The 22,171-nt window shown below is 38.9% G+C and overlaps 1 protein-coding gene across 1 annotated transcript in view; it reads right to left on the reverse strand.

The window, feature by feature from the left end:
- GREB1 (growth regulating estrogen receptor binding 1) overlaps positions 1–20,923 on the reverse strand; it is a gene marked incomplete at both ends in the record, with an annotated part of 73,453 nt that extends 52,530 nt beyond the window's left edge. Inside the window, 3 exons of the mRNA XM_083363128.1 lie at positions 6,156–6,332; positions 9,689–9,817; positions 20,767–20,923. Coding sequence (XP_083219254.1) covers positions 6,156–6,332; positions 9,689–9,817; positions 20,767–20,923 — 463 coding nt within the window. The remainder of the gene's footprint in view (positions 1–6,155; positions 6,333–9,688; positions 9,818–20,766) is intronic.
- Positions 20,924–22,171: the final 1,248 nt, after the last annotated feature.

The following is a 22,171-nucleotide window of genomic DNA, read 5'->3' on the forward strand; positions in this document are numbered from 1 at the left end:
TATAACTTATCAATACCGTAGGCATTTTGATCATATAATTCTCTGCTACGTTATATTGCAATCTAAATTATTTGTATTGTTAAATCATCATTATTGCTTTATTGCCATTACGTTTCAATTTTACAGATGTTAAGGTCTCTGTGGACCCACAATTAGATAGAAAAATGATACAGAAATAGATGTTATTGTTGTGGTTAACAAGAACAAGTAACATGACCTACTGGTATGTAAAGTTGCTATTATATGAATCGGGTAGCCAACCTCAGCTCTTTTATGATTCATGGACTTCAACTCCCAGAATTCCTAAGTCAGCTATGCTGGGAGTTGAAGTCCATGAGTCATAAAAGAGCTGAGGTTGCCTACCCGGGACCAAGTCACTATTTTCCCTTAAAAATCTGCAACTACTACTGCCTCTGAGGATGTTTTTAAATTTGCCAGTTTAGTCTGCAGTTCTAAGATTTCTTGATCTTGTCCAAATCTGCTTAGCTTTTTCAAGATCAACCAAGGTCATTTAGGCTATGAGTCTTAATAGAAACAGCAAGAAATTGACTAAAAAGGGCATGTGATTTGTGTGAGCATCTGGTATGCCCCATGCACAATGTGAAAATACTCTTGAGCTTTTCCCACTACAGTACTTAATTTTGCCCTAAAAAATTAATAGGTCTTCTTAAGAATGGAGGCAAACTGTCAAAATGAAGCTTTTTGGATTGGAGAAAAAAGTCGAGCTGTTTGCACCCAAAAAGGAGAAGGAAGAAAAAAAAACAAAGAAAAAAAATTGAAGAGAAATTGGAAGACTTTCACAAGAAAACTCTTCTATTATTGGGGCTTCAGTGGCAGAGGTGAGAAAACTGTTAATATGAGCTTTATTCAGGCAGCTGCTTAAAGCTATTATTTCCATTCATGATTCTTCTAACACTTCAGCTGGTTTTGACAGCAAATTTCAAATATTATTGATTTTACTTTTTACTTCTTTTATTGCTAATTTTATTATATTAAAAAGTTTTGAATGTCTGTGTTTGAATCACAGCAGCAAAATTAACGAATTAAGTACACTGCAAGACGACACACAAAGAAAACAAGTGATGATGACGTCTTAAATGCTACCGGCAGAACTCCAAAATTTTATTTCTGCTAATTGTTCTGATTTTAAGAGGTGTGTACAAAGGCCATTTGATAGATTCCATTTTCATGTACTGCAATACTTCTCCTACTTGAGTGCATTGATTCAGAGACAAATTAGTACAGGATATGGTTTGCTGAACAGGAGACCCAACTCCAGAATAGTTATTTGAACACATACAGAGAGAGAGGGAGGGAGGGAAGGAGAGAGAGAGAAAAAAGAGAGAGAGAGAGAGACAGAGAGAGAGACAGAGAGAGAGAGAGAGAGAGAGATGACAGTGCAAGTCACAGAGGCAGTGAACTGTAACCAAAAACAATCTTTTTAAACAAAAGCAGTAAATGAACCTTATTTATGCCCTCCAGACACATCACTGCTTGTCATGAATAGGAACCGGAAGACAAAAAATTGCTCAAGAAATTACTAAATGCACAGTTATTTTGCTTGTGAGGTCCTGGATGCCTCCAGGCAAACCCACCATTAAAAGTGCAATCAATTAAGAAATGCTACAAAGACCTTTTTTTGGCTAACCCATGTGTTTCCTACTGCAAATATCATCCCTTGAAGTTTTCAATCAGAGCAAATAAGCAAATAAGAATCCCCTCAGGAAACATGCATGTTGATATTGAAAATAAGAGTTCAGGGGAGACAGGAAAATGTGATTCCATCTCAGCATCAATTAAGGTGATTTATTTATGAAAGGTCTTATACAAATCACTTTTTAAGTTGGCTCTGAAGTTGCCCTAGCCATGTCCTCAAAATTACTCAGAACTAAATTCTGTTCAGGGATGTGGATATGGGTGCATATTTTGAGCTAGTAAAAAAAAAAAGATACCTTCACTAATGGAGCTGGAAAGGGAGTATGTGGCAATTCTACACAAGTTCTACACAAACAACTGTTAAACAGAAGTGACCATTAAGCTCTATTACTAAAAAAAAGTCACGCATTTTCCAAGCCTAGCTCCAGGGAACGAAGCAAACAAAAAGACACCTAGACATGTTGTTGGCATAACATGAGGAGAAATTCTAAGATATTGTTGTTTGGCCTGGTTCCTTGTCTTCTTCCTGACAAAGTGCACAAATAAATTTCTTGGTACATGTTTTGATTTTTTTTTATTTCTTGCATTGAATCTGTATACGGTAAGTTGTCCATTATTTTATTTTATTTTTTGCATTCACGTCTTATTCCTCTCAGTCTTATCTTTTAAAGGTTTCAGCAACCCTCTCTTTACTTTCTTTGTCAGGTTGTTCTGTAGCTACTCTCAATCTCAAGCAAAATTCTTTCTCTTTTAAATCCAGCAGCGTCACATTGTCTGTTTTGTTCATCCCTTGGTGTAATGTCTCTGTAAAATCTAACCAGTCTTCTTTCCCATGGAGATTTATATTATTTATTTATTTATTTATTTATTTATTTATTTATTTATTTATTTATTTATTTCAAAAACACTTCAAATTCCAAATTCAACCCTCCCTTTAGTTGGTTTAAAACTTTCTTAGTTAATTTCCTAATTTCTTAGCCAGCCTTTTGATTTTAATTATTTTTAAGTCCTTATATTTCTTTCTTTGAATTCAGTTTTAATTTTTAATCCTGGCTGAAGGACCACTCACCAACTGGTATAACTCTGCTATTCGGAAGACCTCTCTAGTTTTTGAACTTGTGATATTTCAAATGTGCTTTTGAAAGTGGAAATTTGGGAAACCTAGTATCCTTCAACAGGATGAGCATGGTTATTTTTTTTTTCATGGCTCCCAGCATTCTTGCTTGCTGTTGCTTACTCCCAAGTTGCTTACTCACAAGTCTTCCAGAGCAGATGTGAATGATCTGGCTTCTCTGAAGAGACTCCACTGTCCTGGGCTTGACACCCAGTCACCAGTCTCTGCCTCAGACAGGTCTCCGCTGTTTAGAAATGTATCAGTTCCCCCCTTTTTCCCCACCTGGAAGTCAGCCAACACTATAGCTCAACCCCGGCTCAGTATGAGATGCTGTGACAGGGCTGTCTAGGTACCTGAAAGTCATCTGAGACTGGATGAGGAGGAACACGCTAAAACTCAATCTTACCAAGACAAAGAAACATAGATTTAAAGTCAGATTCTACTGGATTCTAGTTTTAGCACTGGAAGGGGCTGTATTCCCCACGATCTAGATGGTTCTCAACTTAGGGGTCCTCTCGGATTCACAGCTCTTGCAGCTTTGGCCAAGATGCTTTTGCACAACTAAATCTTGTGTGGTATTTGCAACCCTGCTGGAAATGGGAAATGCTACTGAAGTTGCTCAATCAATCAATCAGAAGAGAACTGAAAGGGACCTTGGAGGTCTTCTAGTCCAACCCCCTGCTCAAGCAGAGTGTTGCCTATACCATTTCGGACAAGAGGTTGTCCTATCTTTTCTTTAAAATCTCCAGTGATGAAGCACCCACAACTTCTGAAGGCAAGCTTTTCCACTGGTTGTTCTCAATGTTAGGAAGTTTCTCCTTAATTCCTTCTCTCCTTGATTAGTTTCCACCCATTGTTTCTTGTCCTGCCTTCTGGTGCTTTGGAAAGCACCAGAAGGCAAAGGATTTTTTTCCCTTGGCTACCTCTCAACTGGACTACTCCAAAGGACTCTAAATGGGGTGGACCTTCAGCATTCAGAAGTTACAAGTGGTCCAAAATGTGGTGGCTTAAATTGTTTGGGTGCAGTTCAAGGTACCGGCTGATACCTTTAAAGTGTTACAGGGACTTAGACATCTGCAAAACCAGTGTCTCCCAATAACAACTGCCCACCCAATAAAGGGCCTGGGGGAGGAGAACTCTTTAGATGTCTCCTCATTCAGGGCCATCCTCATGGACCATAGAAGCAGTTTCCAACCCCCTGCATGGAACAGTATTAACCTCCTCCCTCCTGGCTTTCAACAAATTAGTAAAAATCTGTTCCATAAGGCCATGGAGGCCAATTTGCTACACCTATCAATCTTGAGAAGAAACAGTATGTCTTTCAGTTTTATGTTATTATTTATTATAAGATATCATTTATTTTTAAACTTGATTTTGTAGAGTTTTAATTCCAGTTATGGATGGGAGAACTGAATATGTCTCAAGAGACATCCAATTGGAGTCCCCCCCCCCCGCAAGCCCTGTAAGTAAATAAATGAACTTCTGCTTCAAATTCTTTAAATCATGGGCATTGACAGAGCTAGCAGGGAACCGGTGAAAAATATGGGACTGTTTCATCATGCAAATGATATAATTTGCATCAGACATCAGATGCAGGGCAACTCTAGTAAAACATCACTGGGTAGACGTTGTTCTTTTAAGGTCATCATTGCTGCAGATATCATAGATTCAAAAGTTTAGAAAGAGACTGAATTGAAGGGAACTCAAAATGATCACTGGGTAAATAATGTAAAGAATATATACATGACGCACACCAGTGTTCAATTCAACATACTCACAAATGTACATACAAATATAGCACTAGTTATTATTACCAAACGTTTCTTAGTATCTTTTTCTCTTGTAGTTTAGCATGCAATTAACACATATACTACTTCCTCTGATTTAACAACCCTAGGAACTTTAAACTGTTAATAGCAGGAGCAATGAATGGGCTGAGTGATTCAACACTACTCCCTGTATCTTTAAAATGACAACACATTGCTAATTTATAGCCCCTTTAATTCCTTTACTATTGCTGCCCAATTGTATTGTAACCCATCAAAGACAGCAAGATCTTACAGCAAAACATATTATTGCTTGACAATTTATCTACTCTGCCCCTTCCCACAGAGCTGGCTATAAACTGAAATCTTAAATTTATTTATATGGGTTCACGTGGTTTTCCTTTGATTTTTATTGGCAGGCCTCTGTAGATCTTTGTTGCTAGTAATACGACTAATGGCCACTCAAACATCAAACGCTTTTTCTGTCCAGTAAAAGGATGACTTATATACAGTATGGAAAACTTTCTAACAAAATTTCAAAATATGCTTGAGTAAATTTACTTGAGAAGTCATTGTGTTTTCTCTGAAGTTATACACTAGATCTGAGCTGTAGCTGTTAAAAGCCTCATTAACAGATTTGTTCAGCACCAACCTAGTTTCTTTCAGAGTTTAGCCTGGCTTGACATCTTCTTCCACTCACAAAATTAATTTGACTAACATCTATCTATTCATCCCATGTTTATTTTGCATTCCTTCGAGATTGTTTTATCCCTTTTCTTTCCTGCCAGTCAGCAGTTCTGTAACTAAAGCAAGCTAGAAGAGAGAAAGAGACAAATTAGACCTAGGCCATCCTTATTTTCCCTGTCCAAGTCCATGTCTAAGATCTACAAATCACTGGCTCCTGTCAGATTGACTAAACCTCCAAGGTCAGATGCACAAATGGCAACTTGTAGGGTAGATTTATGTGACAAGGACAAGGTTTATTAATCCATCTTAAAATGATCATAAATGAGCCTGATTTGGAAATAGTATTTCTTGGTATGTCTTTTAGCTGTATAAAAATAAATATATTTTCTTCATTATTTATTTAGAGTACTACCAATTAAACATAAAAATATGGCTACCTGACAGGACATTTATATTCCAAAGTTGAAAGATCTACTGCAGTTTCCAATAAGGTCAGGCTGAATTTAGAGTAACTTAACAGCAGTTGTTAACAAACATACTAATAAACTATATAAAGAATGTAATGATAAAATGATATTTAGAATGTACAATGACTTCTGGATTCCTAAGAACATAGCTTGACCAATAAGTAATTTACCAACATCATACCTTAAAATAAAACCATTCCAAGGCAGTAGAAAGGGAACTTTTAAAAACTTTTTTTAAAAAAATGACAGTGGAAATGTGCAAAAATATTTCCAGGTATAATCCAGGCATTGGTAAGCCAAAATGACCTTACTATGTTCTTAAACATAGACTAGAGTCAAGATATTTGAACTGGTGTTCGTGTTCATATTGTATGTTTTCAAGGATAAGAGAGCAAACTGCAGAAGATTAGATTGTTCAACTAATGTTATTGAATGACAACAAAGGGAATTATCAATTCCACTTACCTAGTAAAGCATTGCGCCCATAGTCATCGGGCAAGAATCGCTTATCCACAGCACACACCAAAAGGTGATCAGGTAAGGTTGGTGATTTTGCACCAACCAGTAAAAATCCTGAAGGCACTTCAATTGGTTCATTTAAAATAGACGCTAGCCTGAGGTCTTTACCTGTCTGACAGAAACCTGGAGAGGAAGAAAAAGGACAACAGGCTTCATCAAGTTTGCCAATAAAACAAAACTAAAGCTGGGGAGTATGAAAAGTGCTCTCATCTATCTATAAGACCCACTTAGTTAGCTTGATATACGATTCGACGATGGAACACGTAGCGACATATATTGCAAAGAAGCATTAACATAAAGGAGCAAAAGAAATCAGCAGTTTGGAAAATATTTGCACAGAAAGTTTACCAAAAAAATGTAAACAGAAGAATAACTAATAACGGAAAAAAAAGGTAACAAATAGCTGGCTATGATTAAATCTGCTTTAAAATGGCAAGATGAAAGGGAAATTCAGCTTAGAAATTTCTTCCTCACATCATTATCAAGAGTTCTGTTTACCATTTTAAAACTGCACAAACAAACAAAAAATATTTAAAAAAGAGAAAGGAAAGGTTCACTTACTTGCTCAAAAGTCTTTACCTTTCTTTAACCTTTGGGAAAAACTCCTTAATTCAAATACTGATAGTCAGCACCTATTGGCAAACCCCTGCTAAACTTTAAAAGAAAAAAAACTGGCAGTGGAAATGTGCAAAAATAACCCAGTAATTCAAGGTGTAGTTCAGGCACTGGTAAGCCAAAATGACCTGGCTATGATTTTAACCTTGGACTGGAGTCAAAACATTCTTAGTGGATAAGAGGGTATTTGTGTTCACATGTTCATAAGGGTGTAGATTTGCCCTTCAAAATATTGCATAATCATTCTTTTTTTTAGATCCCACGTGCAAAGAGTGCAACGTGCAATTTCCTGAGAAAATTATCCCCTACATGTTTTATATATTCTTTTCAGCAACTGGAAACAGTAGCAGAAGGTGGGACAAATGGGCCGCCTGTTCACAGAATTTTGGTCCTCGACTTACAATCACAACTGAACCCAAAATTTCTGTTGCTAAGTGAGGCAGTTGTTAAATGAGTTTTGTCCCATTTTACAACCTTTCTTGCCATATTTGTTAAGTAAATCAATGCAGTTGTTAAGTTAGACAACGGCTTCCCCGTTGACTTTGCTTTGTCAGAAAGCTGCAAAAGGGGATCACTGGGAGACTGCAAACATCATAAATATGAACCAGTTGCCAAATGTCCAAAAGCTGATCATGCGACCATGGGGATACTGCAATGGTCGTAAGTGTGAAAAATAGTCATAAGTCACTTTTTTTCAGTGCTGTTGTAACTTCAAATGGTCACTAAATGAACAGTTGTAAGTCAAGGACTTATCTACTATTTGAAACACAGCACGGTATTTCCTTTTTTAAAAAAAAACATTTTCATTTATTGGGCAGACAATACAAATTTGACAACCAACTTCTGTTCCTCAATAAGGAACAATTGCTTGATTCTGTCATGGTCATGTTTAGGATACATAACAACCTTCAAAGACTCTTTGTTTTGTATAGTCTTATATGAAACTTAGGGCAAATAGCATGAACACCACTAAGTCTTCCTCAGTACATAGAAATAGCACTTAGACTTATATACTGCTTCATAGTGCTCTACAGCCCTTTGTAAGGGATTTACAGAGTCAGCATAACTGCCCCCAACAATCTAGGTCCATGGTGGCGAACCTATGGTACGCGTGCCACAGGTGGCACGCACAGCCCTCTCTGTGGGCACACACGCCATCGCCCCAGTCCTAGGCCTTCAGCTAGGTTTTATAAACCTTTTCGCTTTAGGCCTCCGCTACCGTGTGCAAAAAACAAAACAAAACAAAGTTTCAATCAATCAATCAATTTCAACTTCTCACAGGGAAAAATATCTCGTAAAGTTGGAATTGATTGACTGAATTTTTTAGTCCCACCCAGTCTGCCATTACCACCTCAGCCACGCCCACCCAATGGGCCACGCCCACCCAATGGGCCATGCCCACCCGGCACTCGACAATGCATAAGTGGGTTTTGGGTTGCAATTTGGGCACTCAGTCTATAAAAGGTTCGCCATCACTGATCTAGGTCTTCATTTTACCAACCTCAGAAGGATGGAAAGTTGAGTCATATGCCACGTGCAAGCTCTGGTGCCTTGCCAACTTTCTTAGTATACAGCTATATATTGCTGTCTATATATATTGTGACAGAATGTGACAAATAGGATTATTTTTAATGCCTGCAGCTAATGCTGGCAACAGAAGTGCCAACATGTCTTTCCAAACATAAAACAAAGATTTACATAAAAATGCACTTTCAGGGTAGCAGCATATACAAATCTCAAGTATAACATATTTCCAAATGATTTCCAGGTAAAAAAAATAACGACATTGATCAGTATAAAGAGCTTCAGATTAAATAATATTAGCACACAATCAATCACTAAACGTGATCTTAAAATCTATCATGGGAATCTTTGATGTACGCTTTCTATGAGAGATGTCATTCACAGATGATCTAGATAGAATATATTCTGCCAATATACATACTTCTTTTCTTACAGTTATACTCCAATATTTTTAATTTACAAGTTAAAAGAATTTTGATTATAATCAATAATTTGACAAAACATTTTTATAATCGGCATGGTAGAACATGAAAAATGTGTGGGAGGAGATGGATTATAAATTAAACTTGATCTAAATTCTAATTTTCAAATCCTATGATTTTTTTAATATATACAGACATTTTGACATAGTGTATAAATAAAAGATATAAAATATGTGGACATAATATATAAAAGGTTTTGATTAAGGATAAAATTTATTGAGGTGGTAAATTTCAGTCTGAGCTCCCTAATGACTGGCTCACCATTAAAAAATGGACAGACTCTACTATGTGAAAACTGAAATAGTAATGAAAATATACTCCCTCACAATGGAAAAAATGGAATGTTGGGAAAAGATCAGCTTATAACCAGTCTCCAGTATCTATTTTCCTATGCATTTTTAAAATAATATCGTAATTGGTGTGCAGAAATCATATGAGCCTCTTAAGATGCTGCAGTACAGTACACAATTTTTCCTGCAGCATAATAAAACTTAAAACCAGTCCTTAAATTTTATGGAAACAGTGAAAAGGAGTCACTCTTTATCAATATTATGTATTTGTACATGTAAAATCCAGCTCTGGCTGGATTTTACAATTTGGTTCCATTTTATACTAAACAAATAATTACATGTCGCTGATATAAAAAATACATCTTAGTCATCTATAACAGGAGTCCCCAATCCCTGGTCCGCAGCCTGTTTGGAACCAGGCCGTGGAAGTGATGGATGAGTGAGCACATGAAAAATTCCCCTCTCCTCCCTTCCCCAGCACTGCTGGTCTGCTGAGCCGGAAAGATTGGGGAATGCAGATCTATAGCATGCCTATAAATTAACCATCCAAATAACATTAATTTCTTACCATCAGTAGTGCAACAACCTTCAGGTGGTGGTTTCATCTGATAAGTAACATGAGGGCTACTTGTTTCTGAACCTTCATCATCATCTTCTTCTTCCTCCTCCTCTTCCTCATTATCTACCCTATTGCCTGCTAAAGAGATAATAATAATAATAATAATAATAATAATAATAATAATAATAATAACAACAATAATAACAAGGAGGAGGAGGAGGAAGGGACCTTGGAGGTCATCTAGTCCAACCCCCTGCTTAGGCAGGAAACCCTATACCATTTTGGACAAATGGCTGTCCAGTCTCTTCTTAAAAACTTCCAGTATTGGAGCATTCACAACTTCTGGAGGAAGGTTGTTCCACTGGTTAATTGTTCTAACGGTCAGGAAGTTTCTCCTTAGTTCTAGGTTGCTTCTCTCTTTGGTTAGTTTACATCTGTTGCTTCTTGTCCTGCCTTCAGCCACTTTGGAAAATAGCTTGACTCCCTCTTCTTTGTGGCAGCCCCTGAGATATTGGAACACTGTTATCATGTCACCCCAAGTCCTTCTCTTCATTAAACTAGACATACCCAATTCCAGCAACCATTCCTTATATGTTTTAGCCTCCAGTCCCCTGATCATCTTTGTTGCTCTTCTCTGTACTCTTTCTATAGCAGACATGTTAAACACAAGGCCCGGAGGCCGGATCCGGCCTGCAAAGTGGTTTCATGTGGCCCGTGAACCCATCCTGGAAACAGTGAGGGAACAGCCCCCGCTGCCTTGGCCCTGGCCCAGGCTGGCCAGGAGACAACGTACAATTTCGTGGTGGCCATCTGTGCTGAAACGCATTCAGTATTAGCTCCACAAGGCCATCTGGAAACAGCGAGGGACCAGTCCTTGCCACGTCGGCCCCGCCCACTGGGCGTGCGCTGGGTAAGTATCACCCTTTGTGGGGAATGAAGAAATGCACCATTGCCTGGAAGTGGCCAGCACATGGCCCTCCCTACTTCAGACAGGCTAGGGGCTGGGCAGCATTGCACAGGTAACATCGACTCTCATGCTGCTCATGGCATCCCCTCTCCCAGAGCCCACCAAGCCAGATATGTGAAGTAGGCGAGGGCCATGTGCTGGCCACTTCCAGGAAATGGTGCATTTCTTCATTCCTCATGAAGGATGATACTTCCCCAGCTGTGTTTCTTGCCTGTTTTTCACCCTTATCTCAAATATTTTCCCACCAGTGGAAGGAAGGAAGGAAGGAAGGAAGGAAGGAAGGAAGGAAGGAAGGAAGCAAGCAAGGAAGGAAGGAAGGAAGGAAGGAAGGAAGGAAGGAAGGAAGGAAGGAGGGAGAGGGAGGGTCTGAGGTAAGTCCTGCCTTAGTCCTTCCCTGCTGCCCTTTCACCATCCCCTTGCCCCCTCCTCCTGGCCTGTCCTGGGGGGTCTCCCATTCTATTGCTAAGGAAGCTTTGGATACAAAGCCAGGTCTCCTCACATGGAGAGGGAGTGGGCCTCCCTCTTGACTTTGCCCTTGTACCCATCATAAGCAACCTGGCTAAGGAGAGCAAGCACATCAGCAGCAGCCTTGAGGAGGTAAGTGCAGATAGGTGCCCCCTTGGGGAAGTGGAGCTGGGCTTAGTGCTGCGGGTGCTTGGGCTGGGCATTTGACCTCCACGCCACCATCCAGCCCCCCCCCCCGGCATGGCCTGAGATGAACAGTGAGGCTCCTCCAGTGGACCATGCCTTGGCACTTGCCCCGGTCCGATCTCCTTCTGCCAGAGACCCACAGATCTGTCCCACTCCTGCCCAGGCCCCCATAGGCACCCTTGACATGAATGATGTAGAGCTGGCCATATCCACCCAGTAGACCACACACACTCCAGCCACGCCCACCCAGTAGGCTGCGCCCACCCTGGCCGCACCCACCCGGCCCCCTGAGGGCAACCGCAATGCTGATGCGGCCCTCAATGAAATTGAGTTTGAAACCCCTGTTTTATACTCTCAACATCTTTTTTACATCGTGGTGACCAAAACTGGATGCAGTATTCCAAGTGTGGCCTTACCAAGGCATTGTAAATTGGTATTAATACTTCACGTGATCTTGATTTTATCGCTCTGTTAATGCAGCCTAGCACTGTGTTGGCTTTTTTGGCAGCTGCAGCACACTGCTGGCTCATATTTAAGTGATTGTCCACTAGGACTCAGAGATCCCTCTCACAGTTACTACTATCACTAGAACTCAGATAAATTGCACTTTAGGATAAGCAAGCAAGTTACCTTATTAGTAACAGCTGTTCCATATTTACAGCTGTTGAGAGACAGACAGACAGACAGACAGACAAGAAAGCTATGGATACAAATATAGTGAGAGAGAGAGAGAAGAGAGAGAGAGGGAGGGAGGGAGGGAGGGAGGGAGGGAAGGAGGGAGGGAGAGAGCGGCGGGTATGCATTTGTATTCATTTCATGAGCAAACTCAGTATTTTCTCATTTGACATCTTCCAGACATGCAGAAGTATACATATACATACAGGCTGGAATCAATGAAAATTGTAGACCTATATATTTTGAAGGCACTTGATTATGAAAGATCAAACTGAATAAGAATTTCAAATGTAAAAGGCAGCGAGAATTGTATTTGCTCAATCTTGGAAAGATGAAGAATTACCAGTGGAGGAAAAGATAATCAGGAAAAATTTGGACTGTGTGGAAATGGAAAGATTTACATTGAAAATGAAGGAGAAAGAAGATTCAGAATAGAACATGGGATCTATTTTATCAGTGGTTAGAAAAATGAGGTAGAGAGAAAGGAGTTTAATGTGTATTAGTAAGCTAAATATTGGGACCCAGACAACATGTTGCTGCTAAAATATTAAGGATTTGTGTTTATAAAAAAATAAAGAAAAGATGGTTATAAAAAAAGAATTTCAAAAGTATATGGCACAGTGGGAACATTAATAAAATGCGCAACATGCATATATGGGATGTACATTTTGAGAACAATCTGCACAAAGTTTATAGACAGAATCAATGTGCAGCAATCATATCACCTGATTCATACCTCACAAAAAACACCACAGAACATCCATAGCTATATGGACCCCTGGGACAACTTCCAAACCCTGACAGCTGCTTCATACATGGAAGAAATCAGCAAAGCTTCAGTGTTTCAGTAACAAGCATTCACGAGTAAACTCTCTCCAAGTAAAACCCAGAAAATAAACATCAATCATTATAAATCAAATGAATAAGTTTTTGAATAATTGTATGAACTGTTCTTTAATTATGGATAAGCCACTAATGCAAAGAGGGGGGGGAGTGTGGATACTTGAGCAATAGAAAGTAAAATCAATATACAGTAGTCAGCACTCAGGCTAACGGGAAAATACTGAAGCAAATGTATTTTTATTGCTTTTTATTGCTTGCTCCTCGGGAGGAAAGCCATGGCAAATCTAGACAGCACACTAAAAAGCAGAGACATCACCCTGTCAACAAAAGTGCGTATAGTCAAGGCCATGGTCTTCCCAGTTGCAATGTATGGCAGTGAAAGTTGAACCATAAGAAAGGCCGAGCGCCAAAGAATTGAGGCCTTTGAACTATGGTGCTGGAGAAGACTCCTGCGAGTCCCTTGGACTGCAAGGCGATCAAACCGGTCAGTCCTAGAGGAGATCAATCCTGACTGCTCTTTAGAAGGTCAGATCCTGAAGCTGAAACTCAAATACTTTGGCCACCTAATGAGAAGGAAGGACTCACTGGAGAAGAGGCTAATGCTGGGAAAGATTGAGGGCAATAGAAGAAGGGGATTGCAGAGAATGAGGTGGCTGAATGGAGTCACTGAAGCAGTAGGCGTGAGCTTAAATGGACTCCAGAAGATGGTAGAGGACAGGAAAGCCTGGAGGAACATTGTCCATAGGGTCGCGATGGGTCGGACACGACTTCGCAACTAACAACAACAACAAGTCAGCACTCAGGCTAACAGGGGAAAATACTGAAGCAAATGTATTTTTATTAATTCACCTACCTAGGTAGAGGAGGCACAAATGAAATGTCAAGACCCAGTAATGTTACTGGGATCTATGAAGGCATCTGAATAAGGACCTCTGGGAATAATCTCAAGGTCCATATAGGTATTTATAGAAGAAAGCATCTTTTCATGTCCTAGTCTCAAACACTCAGAACTTTCATGATCAAAGCCAGCACTTTCAACTGGGCACATATATAAACTGAAAATTATGATAGTTTTTAAAATGATCAAATGATAAAATTCCAGTTAATATTTAGTATTTCTTCTATTGCATATTTAGCATGTTAAGCCAAAATTAGGCATCTAAGAAAAATTATATCTGAATCAATAGACAAAGAATTTTATTTACCCAACAGACCATGAAAGAAAGTCATGTCCCCTAATGATTTAATTGTTTGGACTTTTTCCAGATGTTTGATTTATCCAATAAGAACTTGGCACCTTATTTGCTTGTCTGAGTTTGCAAGCTAAATAGGGGTAGGCCTAGTAAGTACTTGGACAGAAGACCTGAAGGACATTTATTTGTTTGTTTTAATTCCTGGGAAACAGACTAGACTGGGCTACCTAAACCACATCCAGAAAAATGCAGTGACAAACCACTTTCATACTGCTGCCAAGATTTTTATTATTATTATTATTATTATTATTATTATTATTATTATTATTGTTGTTGTTGTTGTTGTTGTTGTTGTTGTTGTTGTTGTTGTTGTTGTTGTTGTTGTTGTTGTTGTTGTAGATTTTTAAAAGCTTTAAAAGCTATGAGTCCTGGTAGCACAGTGGTTAGAATGCAGTACTGCAGGCTACTTCTGCTGAATACCGGCTGACAGCAATTTGGCAGTTCAAGTCTCACTGGCTCAGGGTTGACTCAGCCTTCTGTCTTTCCAAGGTCGGTAAAATGAGGACTCAGATTGTTGGGAGCAACAGGCTGACTCTGTAAACCACTTAGAGAGGCGCATAAAGCACTGTGAAGCGGTATATAAGTCTAAATGCTGTTGCTATTTGACAGGAACAGATTTGTGACTTCATTTATATTTTAGATAATTTTAATTTTAGTTATATGTACCAAGGGGATTTTTATGAATCTTTTAGTGTTGACTATTGTGTAAACTGCTCTGAGTCTATTTTGATTCAATGATAAGTAAAAATGAATGAATAAATATCACATACATATGAAAAGAGACAACCCCATCATCTTGGAACAATTGTAGAAACAGCCTTTCCCCACCTGATATCACAATTCGCTTTATTTTATTGCTGGTGCAAAGTTCCAAGATCACAGGTATTCCACACTGAGAATACCCAAACAAATAAGTGGATGCTAAAATAAGGGTATTGCTTATTCTTTCAATAATCTGGAAGATCACAGGTAAAGGAAAACAGAAATGAATTAAAGGAAATATTTCCACAGTGATGTAGGAGATTCTAAAGTTTATCAAGAACATTATTGATACTATTAAGACAATATAACAAAGATGTTGATATTCAATTGTATATGTATTAACAACAATAAGAATTGTATTTGCCTAGTGTGGGAAAATGTGTACTACTGGAAGAAGAGAGGAAGCATTGGATGGTGTAATATTGGGCCTAGATTGAAGAAGTTAATATGTACCACTTAATTACTTATGAACCCAGGCAACACGTTGTTTATTAAGTACTTAAAATTGTAAAACTAGAAAACTAATAAAATATTATATATATATATATATATATATATATATATATATATATATATATATATATATATATATATATATATATATATATATATATATGATTTGCACCTCAATGGAAGCAGTATAGGATAATAACAGGGTCCAAAATATTGTATATAAGTGCTGTCGATTAAAGTAAAATAAAACTGGTATATTTTCTGATACTTTTAAGCTATTCTAATGTTTTTGAAGTCCACAGGTTGGACTTTAACCAGAACACAATATTGTTTGTTCAAAATGATGAAGTATAAGAATGCGTTTAAATGTAAAAATACTATCAGCTCTTTATCAATATTATTATTCATCACCAAAATAATTGTTGTTTGAAACACTGATTCGTGAGTTTGCAATTTGCCATTTACTTTATTATATTGAATCCTGTTTGTTCCAACTATGCTCATTTTTACCAAAAGCATGGTTAGGATCCAGTCACAAATGTTGTATTTCTTTCCAGTTTACTTATTGTTGTTAGCTGCGAAGTCGTGTCCGACTCATCGCGACCCTATGGACAACGTTCCTCCGGGCCTTCCTGTCCTCTACCATCTTCTGGAGTCCATTTAAGCTCATGCCTACTGCTTCAGTGACTCCATCCAGCCACCTCATTCTCTGTCGTCCCCTTCTTCTATTGCCCTCAATCTTTCCCAGCATTAGGCTCTTCTCCAGTGAGTCCTTCCTTTTCATTAGGTGGCCAAAGTATTTGAGTTTTAGCTTCAGGATCTGGCCTTCTAAAGAGCAGTCAGGGTTGATCTCCTCTAGGACTGACCGGTTTGATCGCCTTGCAGTCCAAGGGACTCGCAGGAGTCTTCTCCACCACCATAGTTCAAAGGCCTCAATTCTTTGGCGCTCAGCCTTTTTTATGGTCCAGCTTTCACTGCCATACATTGCAACTGGGAAGACCATAGCCTTGACTATATGCACTTTTGTTGACAGGGTGATGTCTCTGCTTTTTAGTGTGCTGTCTAGATTTGCCATGGCTTTCCTCCCCAGGAGCAAGCGTCTTTTAATTTCTTGGCTATAGTCCCCATCTGCAGTGATCTTGGAGCCCAGGAAAATAAAATTGGTCACTACCTCCGTTTCTTCCCCATCTATTTGCCAGGAATTGAGAGGGCCGGATGCCATGATCTTGGTTTTCTTAATGTTAAGTTTCAACCCAAGTTTTGCACTCTCCTTCTTCACCCGCAACAAGAGGCTCTTTAGCTCTTTTTCACTTTCTGCCATTGTGGTATCATCTGCATATCTTAGGTTGTTGATATTTCTTCTAGCAATCTTAATTCCAACTTTTGATTCCTCTAACCCTGCCTTTCTCATGATGTGCTCTGCATATAAGTTAAATAGGCAGGGTGACAGTATACAGCCTTGCCAAACTCCTTTCCCAATTTTGAACCAATCAGTGGTTCCGTGTCCCGTTCTCACTGTTGCTTCTTGGCCCACATATAGGTTTCTCAAGAGACAAATAAGATGGTCTGGTACTCCCATCTCTTTAAGAACTTGCCACAGTTTGTTATGATCCACACAATCAAAGGCTTTAGTATGGTCAATGAAGCAGAAGTAGATGTTTTTCTGGAACTCCCTAGCTTTCTCCATGATCCAACGTATGTTGGCAATTTGATCTCTAGTTCCTCTGCCTCTTCGAAATCCTGCATGTACTTCTGGTAGTTCTCGGTCCACATACTGCTGGAGTCTAGCTTGTAGGATTTTAAGCATAACTTTACTAGCATGAGAAATGAGTGCAATGGTGCGGTAGTTTGAACATTCTTTGGCACTGCCTTTTTTTGGAATTGGAATGTAAACTGATCTTTTCCAATCCTGTGGCCACTGTTGAGTTTTCCAAATTTGCTGGCAAATTGAGTGTAGCACTTTTACTGCATCACATTTTAAGATTTTTAATAGCTCAGCTGGAATACTGTCACATCCACTAGCTTTGTTGTTGCTCAGCTTTTCTAAGGCCCACTTCACTTCACATTCTAGGATGTCTGGCTCAAGGTCAGTGACCACCTCATTGTGATTATCAGGGACATTAAGCTCATTCTTGTATAGTTCTTCTGTGTAATTTTGCCACCTCTTCTTAATCTCTTCTGCCTCTGTTAGGTCCCTGCCATTTTGGTCCTTTATCATGCCCATTTTGCATGAAACGTTCCCTTCATCTCTCCAATTTTCTTGAAAAGATCTCTGGTCCTCCCTATTCTATTGTTTTCTTCTATTTCTTTGCACTGTTCATTTAAGAAGGCATTCTTATCTCTTCTAGCTATTCTCTTGAATTCTGCATTCAATTGAGCGTATCTTTCTTTTTCTCCCTTGCCTTTCGCTTCCCTCCTTTCCTCAGCTATTTGCAAAGCTTCCTCAGACAGCCATTTTGCTTTCTTGCATTTCTTTTTCTTTGGGATGATTTTAGTTGCTACCTGTTGTACAATGTTGCAAACCTCTGTCCATAGTTCTTCAGGCACTCTGTCTATCAGATCTAATTCCTTAAATCTATTTGTCACCTCTACTGTATATTCAACAGGGATATGATTTAATTCATACCTGACTGGCCTAGTGCTTTTTCCTACTTTCTTCAGTTTAAGCCTAAACTTTGCAATGAGAAGCTCATGGTCTGAGCCACAGTCAGCTCCTGGTCTTGTTTTTACTGACTGTATAGAGCTCCTCCATCTTTGGCTGCAGAGCATATAGTGAATCTGATTTCTGTGTTGACCGTCTGTGATGTCCATGTGTAGAGCCGTCTCTTGGGTTGTTGGAAAAGAGTGTTTGCTATGACCATTGTATTCTCTTGACAAAATTCTATCAGCCTGTGCCCTGCTTCATTTTGTACTCCAAGGCCAAACTTGCCTGTTATTCCGCTTATCTTTTGGCTTCCTACTTTAGCAATCCAATCCCCCATGATGATAAGGACATCATTTTTTGGTGTTAGTTCTATAAGGTGCTGTAGGGCTTCATAGAACTGGTCAATTTCATCCTCTTCAGCACTGGTGGTTGGGGCATAGACTTGGACTACTGTGATATTGAATGGTTTGCCTTGGATTCGAACTAAGATCATTCTGTCATTTTGAGGATTGTATCCCAGTATTGCTTTTCCTACTCTTTTATTGACTATGAAGGCTACTCCATTTCTTCTGAGGGATTCTTGCCCGCAGTAGTATACCTGATGGTCATCTGAATTAAATTCACCCATTCCTGTCCATTTTAGTTCACTGATACCTAAGATGTCGATGTTCAGTCTTGTCATCTCTTTTTTGACCACGTCCAGCTTGCCTTGATTCATGGATCTTACATTCCAGGTTCCTATGGAGAAAAAATCTTTACAGCATCAGACTTTCCTTTCACCACCAGACATATCCACAGCTGAGCGTCCTTTCGGCTTTGGCCCAGTCGCTTCATTCTTTCTGGCGCTACTAGTACTAGCCCTCTGCTCTACCCCAGTAGCATATTGGACGCCTTCCGACCTGAGGGGCTCATCTTCCAGCGTCATATCATTTTGCCTTTTGGTACTGTCCATAGGGTTTTCATGGCAAAGATACTGGAGTGGTTTGCCATTTCCTTCTCCAGTGGATCACGTTTTGTCAGAACTCTCTGCTGTGACCTTTCCATCTTGGGTGGCCCTGCACGGCATAGCTCATAGCTTCATTGAATTACGCAAGCCCCTTCACCACGACAAGGCAATAATCCATGAAGGGGTCCAGTTTACTACACTAAATCAAATTTACAAACTTCAAAAAGCTGTGAGCTGATATACACTCAATACAGCATAAGTCTCAGTTAAATATGTGGGAGTTTGTTTTTTTTTAAAGTGGCAGTTGGAGACATCTCCATACAGAAATAGAATCCTTTCTCCCTGACATATTTCAAAGACTCTGAACAGTAACATTTGCTGGTTTTTGTATCAAAAGCCCTTTCTATATGGTGAATTAATGAACAGTACTGGTCAGACCAATTGAAATTGGCTAGGCTCCCTTAATGTGTTCAATAATCACAAAAACAAGGACCTTTGGAAATAGAGGTGAGGCTTTGCTTTTGTCTTACTGATGAGTCATGTAAAGTTTTCCTTTTTATTTATTATTTTTTTCTGACTCTCCCTAGTTGAAAACAAAACTCAGTGAGAATTTTTGCCTATGTATCAACACAGGGAGGACTTTACAACATTCTAATCCTGTATCAGCAAAATAATAAGAACTATAAGAATACACTAATTATTTCTGGAAGAATGGTTCTTGATAAGCTGTCATCTTCCTATATTAATCTTCTATGTACAAGCAAAAACAGTAACTGTGACAGGGACCTTGGGCTCCTAGTGGACGATCACTTGACTATGAGCCAGCAGTGTGCAGCAGCAACTAAAAAAGCTAAAGCAATCCTGGATTGTATAAACAGAAGCATAGAATCAAGATCACATGCAGTATCAGTACCACTTTATAAAACCCTGGTAAGACCAGATCTGGAATACTGAAGCCAGTTTTGGTGACCATATCACAAAAAAGATGTTGAGAGTTTGGGGGGAAAAATCAGAGAAGAACAACAAAGATGAATCAAAGGCCTGGAGACTAAAACATACGAAGAACAGCTATGGGACTTGGGTTTGGCTACTCTAAAGAAAAGAAGGAATAGGGGAGACATGGTAGCAGTGTTCCAGTATCTGTGGGGCTGCCACAAGGCAAAGGGGGCCAGGTTGTTCACCAAAGCACCAAAGGGAAGGACGAGAAGCAATGGTTGGAAACTGATCAAAGAGAGAAGCAACCTGAATTAACTTCCTGACAGGGAGGACAATTAACCAGTGGAACAGCTTACAGCCAAAAATTGTGGACTCTCCATCACTGGAGATTTTAAAGTAGAGACTAGACATTCACCTGTCTGAGATGGTATAGGCTCTCCTGATTGAGCAGGGGCTAGACTAGAAGACCTCCAAGGTCCCTTCCAGCTCTATTCTATTCTATTCTATTCTATTCTATTCTATTCTATTCTATTCTATTCTATTCTATTCTATTCTATTCTAAGCGTTTTTTATGAATAAATATTCACTAAGAGGCCCATTTTGCAGTTGTATCCATATCTAGATCTATTTTGGAGGATTGTGACATATTCCATAAAATGGAAGGATGAACAGAGCTAGTGAACATTCCATTCTGTGATTGAAAGCCCACTGGCATACTGTTGGATGATGCCCATTACCTTGAGAACTGGGTGTTTTTTAGGTAACAATAGTGAAGGAGCACTTTGAGGTCCTTAGTGCTCTCTGAGCTAGATTGCTTTCTTGCAGACATTTCATTACCCAACTAGGTAACATCATCAATCCTAGTTAGGTAATGAAATGTCTGCAAGAAAATAAACAAGTCACCCAAGGACCCAACCCCGATCTACAAATATTATCTTTTAAAGGAGCACTTCTTACCTTCTAGAGACGAAAGCTGCCGCTCGGCTTCTAAGTATAGCTGTGAAAAAATGGGCCTTGGGACTAAATTACTGGATCGGAGAGAAGCTTCGATAGAATTGTGCAATACTTCTTCAAAACGTGTTGAGTTAAGTTGCCCCGCGTAAGAATTTCCCATCTTCTTGAAGAACGAATCAGAAGGGGTGGATTATAATTATTCCACCTAAACAGGAAAAGATAGAGGGAACCATATCAACATTTGCTTTAATAAAATTTGGAAACATTAGAGATTTCAAAAGAAGTGTTTCTTCTAAGAAAACAGTGAATTGACCCAGTAAACAATGATGCAAAGCTGACAGCTTGAATTATATAGATCTTGGTACATGCTAGGAACTTATGATAATAGGTTTCTGTAATTCATCAGAGAGGCATTCTTAATATTGATAAAAACAAATTGTTAGTCTACCTTTAGGCTCTGGGGAAAGCACTTCTTAAAACAGTATTTTTAAGCATTATACAATTATGTTGTTTACTATCTATCAAATTAAATTAATTAATGGACTATGTCCATTATCTCCTGGCAAATTATTACCTCAGTAATACAAATTTAATTTTAAATACTGCCCTCCAAATACATTTCTAAAGTAATTCGCATAAAGCAGCAGTAATAACAAAACAATATTTTGAAATATGAAATGAACAAGAGTATACATCTGAATAGCTGTAAGGTTAAACAGAAAGCAAGCAGGTAACTTTGGAAAGTTTTGTTTAAAATAAATTCTTCCTGGGATCAGAAAGGTAACTCTGTAAATATGAGACAAATTTCTATGAGGGACAATTTCTATAGCTAGTACTATGAAGATGGCTCTCTCCCTAGTTATCACCTGCCAAACCTTAGCTGATGGGGATACGTGACTGATACTTTTAAAATATTACCTTAGGCAATACATCTTCCATTTAAAAACATTATATCTTCCATGCTAAGAATCAGAATCATTCCTGCCCATCTGCACGATACAGGCAGATTTCCAATGGACTTCACACCCTTTGCCACTGATCTTCAGAAGATCATCAACTTAGAGCAGTGATGGCGACTCTATGATGTCAAAGGTGATATGCCAAGATGTTTTGAGTGATGTGCCAGCATTCATCAACACAACTATTCTCAAAAGCACACCCCGTTCTCAGATGATTTTTGGAGGCTGCAAAGGCCGTGTAAGAATAAGGTCTGCTCTTGCATGACCTCCATAGTCTGTAAAAATGAGTTTGTTTTACTCACATTTCATTTTTGTAATTATTTGACATTTCTTTATATAATATATAGCACCATACATGTTTGGACTGTATTGTTAAAATAAATGAACATATAAGAATTTCTTGACAGTGGCAAGGGAGGGAGGGAGGAAGGGAGGGCATCCCAGCAAAA

Source organism: Vipera ursinii (genome assembly GCF_947247035.1).
Source record: "Vipera ursinii genome assembly, chromosome: 1".
NCBI lineage: Eukaryota > Metazoa > Chordata > Lepidosauria > Squamata > Viperidae > Vipera > Vipera ursinii.